Source organism: Palaemon carinicauda, chromosome 26, assembly GCF_036898095.1.
Source record: "Palaemon carinicauda isolate YSFRI2023 chromosome 26, ASM3689809v2, whole genome shotgun sequence".
Taxonomy (NCBI): Eukaryota; Metazoa; Arthropoda; class Malacostraca; order Decapoda; family Palaemonidae; genus Palaemon; species Palaemon carinicauda.
The window spans coordinates 31,923,655-31,928,654 of record NC_090750.1 but is presented as its reverse complement, the minus strand read 5'-3'; the positions used below and the strand labels follow the sequence as shown (position 1 = coordinate 31,928,654).

General features: G+C 36.5%; 1 protein-coding gene across 1 annotated transcript in view; it reads left to right on the top strand.

Moving 5' to 3' along the window:
* Positions 1-5,000, top strand: part of LOC137619478 (decapping and exoribonuclease protein-like) — a 153,248-nt gene that overhangs the window by 140,468 nt on the left and 7,780 nt on the right. The window contains exon 6 of the mRNA XM_068349539.1: positions 4,018-4,228. Within this exon, the coding sequence (XP_068205640.1) occupies positions 4,018-4,228 (211 nt within the window). The remainder of the gene's footprint in view (positions 1-4,017; positions 4,229-5,000) is intronic.

Sequence of the window (5,000 nt, the reverse complement as noted above, 5' to 3'; positions counted from 1 at the left end):
TGGCAGGGGTCATTCTAAACTCTCTGAGATGAGTAGAGGTATATAAACTTTGTTTCAAGTGGTACAAAGAATGTTTGGTCTTGCCTATATTTTAGGCTCTTTGTTTGCTTCTGGAAGATGTAATGCTGCAACCAGTATGTTTGGCAAGGGTTCCTTTGCTCTTTGTAAGATGCTATTTTTCACTCTAAAGTAGTTTCGTTCACTATCTTTGATATTTTATCTACATCTGTTTTCTTGAGCAGAGGGTGGGAGTCAATCTTGGGTATGCCTGGCAGACATAATACAGTAGATAACTTGTCTGGCATTGGCCTTTCTTAACTCTCTAGGATATGTAGAAGTATGTAAATTTTATTTCAAGTTGTACAAAGGACGTTAAGTCGTGTCTTTATTTTAGGCCTATTTTTTTGGTTTTTAGTGGACCTAATGCACCAACCAGTTCAGTATGTCTGGCAAGGATCGCTGTGTACTTTGTAAGATGATATCTTTCATTCTAAAGTAGTTTTGATTAGTATATTTTATGTTTTATATACATAAATTTTTCCAGAGCAGAATGAGGGGTGGATTCGAATTTGGGAGAGTCTGGCAGGCATAATGCAACTGATAATTTGTCTTGCATTGGCCATTTTTAACTCCCTGAGATATGTAGAATTATATAAGCTTTGACTCAAGTGATACCAGGAATATTTGGTCGAGCCTATTTTTAGTTCTAGGTTTATGTTTCTGGCAGGCCTCATGCAACAGAGATTTTGTTTGGCATGGATCATATAAGGCAGCAGGTGGTCCTTGGTAGACGTCCAATTCTTAGTATGCCCAATCATTTTCTGCGTGACTCTGTACTTCACAACTGGTACCACGTTCATATGACCAAAAGTCCACCTGGTTGCTGCTCAAATACCTTCCAAAAGGTAATGCAGGTTACTATTCATAAAATCATGAATATTTAATAGTAAATCATTTTCATATTGATTACAATAGTCAATTTTTTACAGAGGGCTTATCAGTATCATTTGCAAAATGCAGACACCGTCTACGTTTAAAAAAATTGCTGGAGGAGGAAGATTGGAGGCAACCTTGATCAGAAGGACAACTTTCTTAAATAAAGGGTTCATTAATAACCTAAGGGATTTAGAAACATAGACTAGGAGAGAACCATATGACTTCTCTGAAGCAGAAGAAATATTAATTTCCTCAATAGGACTGTTGAACTTCATATGACACTTTTTGCTTAAATAGTACAAGTTCCATTTGGTAGGTTACCAGTATTGGCCAAAGAGTCAAATAAGACTAGTGCAAACTTTATCCCTGCAAATATTAGACCTGTGATGGGGATCCTTAGCAAAATTGGTCATACAATAGATACAAAATGTACCATGTAAACTTGAACAATGCTACTTAATCATGATTAAATAAATCAATATCACAAAAATGCTTTAACAAAAAACGGAATTTGACGAAGGAAAAACTTATTTTTGGGGAGGTTGTGTGTGGTCCCCAAGGACTTCTTTTACAGTAAGGGCTAGAACAAGGAATGCAATATAACATGATATTGTTATATTGTAATATTGTCTTCCCTGCCCTTGGGCCAGGGTATCAACGTGCAAGTAACAAACTCATTGTGTATAAGGGAGACCCATGGGTTCAGGCTCTATTGTAGCAATCACAGTATCCACAATGCTGAATATGTCTGTTAACTAATGTCACCCACTGAGAACCATTATTAATGCTGAAGTCAATTCTTACCCGGGCATTTAATTTTTGCCCAGCAACCATATTTACAGTCCAGAAGTATGTCTCAGTTATGTTCCACTTACCTTCATAAGGTAAGGAAAGAGGGACAGTCTTGGGGACAATACAGCGCCTCCCTAAAATACGCTTTTCCCCCCAAAAAAAACCCTTTTATAGGGCTAGCTGCTGTGCGGTTCCTTAGTACTTGTACCAGAGCATAAAAATGTAAAATTATGCACCACAGAGGTCAAGTTACCTATAGCCAAGTGTATGCCCAATTCATGCTTACACATGTGAAAGGAAAGAATTAACATTTGAGGAAATCCCCAGCAAAGGAACTGGATGACTGTCATGGTGTCTCTGCTGACATTACTAAGTGAAGATACCTCTCTTCTACACGATTCTCTCCCCCTCCCATAGGTGCCATGATCGAGCTGAGCACCACTCGGCTATGTTGAACTGCTGAGATTTATTTACCCTATACTCAGACCAATCAGTAAAGCTCTGGATGTCCTGAAATTGTATATTTGTAAAAAACCAATGACAATGAGGAAGTAATTTTACTCACTTTAATGAGTTTAAGGAATGGAGAGTGGATCTGCCTTTTTGTGTTGAGGGACATCATAAGGACATGGATAGCCAATGTAGAAAGGGACTCATTAGGCTGGGTGCTCGGAAACAGACTACCTTTTGATGACATGGATCTTCATATAGGATTGCAAGCTAGACACCAGAAGATGGCTACTACAACTAGGCTGTAAAGCTGAAATGTAAAAAGAGGATCCCACTCTGGGGGTGCTTTTTATTTGTGGTCAGCAATAAAAGCACTGAGATCAGTATCAGGATACAGCCAGGTGTGAACGTGATGATTCCCTGTTCTCTGTGGAATATTGCAAGTTCATTGACCCCTGCTCTCAAGGCTAAGGCTATTAAAAATACAGTCATCTGAAGCAGAAAGTAATAAGGGAGTTATCGCTGGAAGAAACATATATCGAAGACCATTCATTCCAGTCTAGGTTCAAAGTATTTATTGCAACTACCTTGTAATCCACATTTGGAGCTACGAAGAGGTGATGTTTGTGGTTCTCCATCGTAGCAAACAGGTCCATTTAGAGATCTGGGATAATTATGAGGATATTATGGAAAGTTCTACTATTTAGATCCACTCTGTATCCAAGGCTGTATTCCTGGAAAAGTTATCTGCAACAATATTAAGTGAGCCTGACAAGCGGACTGAGGTGCGGAACAAAGCCTTCTCCTGAAGGAAAGTCATAATTGGAATGATCACAGACTGTTGTCTCGTTGGGGATGAAGATTTTGATTTGTGATTTTTTCTTAGACAGCTTCTTCAATATCTGGAGTATCACCATTAGTTCCAAAACATGTAAAAAGCTGCAACTTGAGGGTGCCATTTCCTGAACACATAAGTCTCCTCTGTATGACTTCACCAACCCAACTTGAATTTGTCTGTAGAAAGAATCGTAGATATTGTGGGAGGGAATAACGGGATTGACATGGGGAGAACCTTTGTTAAGGTCTATAGTCTAAGAATCCGTATTAAGCAAATGGATAGCTGCGAACATCAGTCTGAAGCTTCTTTATGAGTTGCCCACACCAAATTGAGGTTTGTTTAAGGTGGTTTTCAGAAGTGTGTTGATGATTGAAGCAAACTGGAGAAGGCATAAAATTATTTCCAACATAATCTCTTGAATATGTTCTCTGAAAGTTGTTTTGATTTTGTAAAAATCAGAAATCCTATATCCTGAAGAATTTGAAGGACATGACCCTAGGTAAGACAGAAAGGGAGGAGCAATAGGGACAGGCCTGTATGTGTCCTTGAAATCTAAAGTACAGGCCCAGGCCTCTTTAGTGTTGTAACTGGTGGACTTCTGCTATGATCGTCATATTGAATGAACGCATTGTATCGGATGTGCTTGTTATGAGAGGTCAGTTAACTCCTTCTTTGGTACATTGAAAAGTTTGCCCTGGAATTTTAGAAAGGTTATATAAAAATAAATTGTGTTGTTAAGGAGCAAACGGAGCTTTTAAAAACCTTATTTTTTATATTTTCCTGATACTAATTTAATTATAATATACAGTAATATATTGTATCTAGTACTGAACATAGAGTCTTTTAAACTCTAGATGCTGATAATAGCGGTATAAGATAACATTTGTGGACATTTTGTATCTTTTCCAGTTTTGAGGAAAAATTTCTCTTTGCAAAAACTATTTGTGTTATGAAACTGCTTTAAGAATACAGTAATCACAAGATATTTTTCTGTTTTTAAGGTAGTGATACCACAGAAGGTGTTAATGAAAATTCTGAGTATTCATGTGTTCTACGCAGTCGATTGGAAAAACATTCCTTAGTGTATAGTGCTGAGGTTGATGGCGTTGATCCTGAGAAGTATGAAGAACCACCTGTTGATCTTAGAGCTTTCATTGAACTGAAAACTAACAAAATACTTAAAGAAGAACGGGATGTCCGCTCTCTTCATAGGTAAGATTATCAATTTAGGTTTTGATTTTTTTTCAAATGATTGGAATGCTATATTGTATTAGAATTTTTTCACGTATGTAATACAAAGAGATTATTTGTGAGGTCATGATAAATGTTGAAAAAGCAACATACCTTTTGCCTTTACAGTATTGCTAAGATTCGTTTATTTCAATAAGTCATACCCAGCATTCAGTATGCCATACATTTGGAATGTGCAGCTTGCTCGACAAACTCAAAATTAGAGAACCAGGTGTAGTATTGCATGAATAGTTGCACTAGGGCACTGGATAACCACACAGGCCCCAACACCATTCTACATTATCAAAATTCACAAATTAAGTTCTAAATCCAATCATCTTTTACCGTAAGATCAACTACTACATAATATGGCTACTAAAGACTTCCATCATGGAACCATCATTCTTATTTTGTCAAGAGGTTGACATGTTTTTCATTTGGTGCGGCTTTTTCAGTTATGGAATTTTAGTGGTGTTTCTTTATCAGGTAGTGTGGTTATATTAAGATTTTAACTTTATATTTGTTACGGTTAGCTATTTTAAAACGTAGATTATATAAAACCTACTTTAATATTTTATTCCCTTATTAATTAATTTAGAATGGAAAATAGTAAAAACAGTAACAGTGAAAGAAAATAATAGCCAGCAAACATATAACAATTGCCATATTGAAGATTAATGAGAATATTTGTATTTTACAAAATTCATAAAATACTCACATTTCACCTATTAATAATAATTTACACAAAATCATA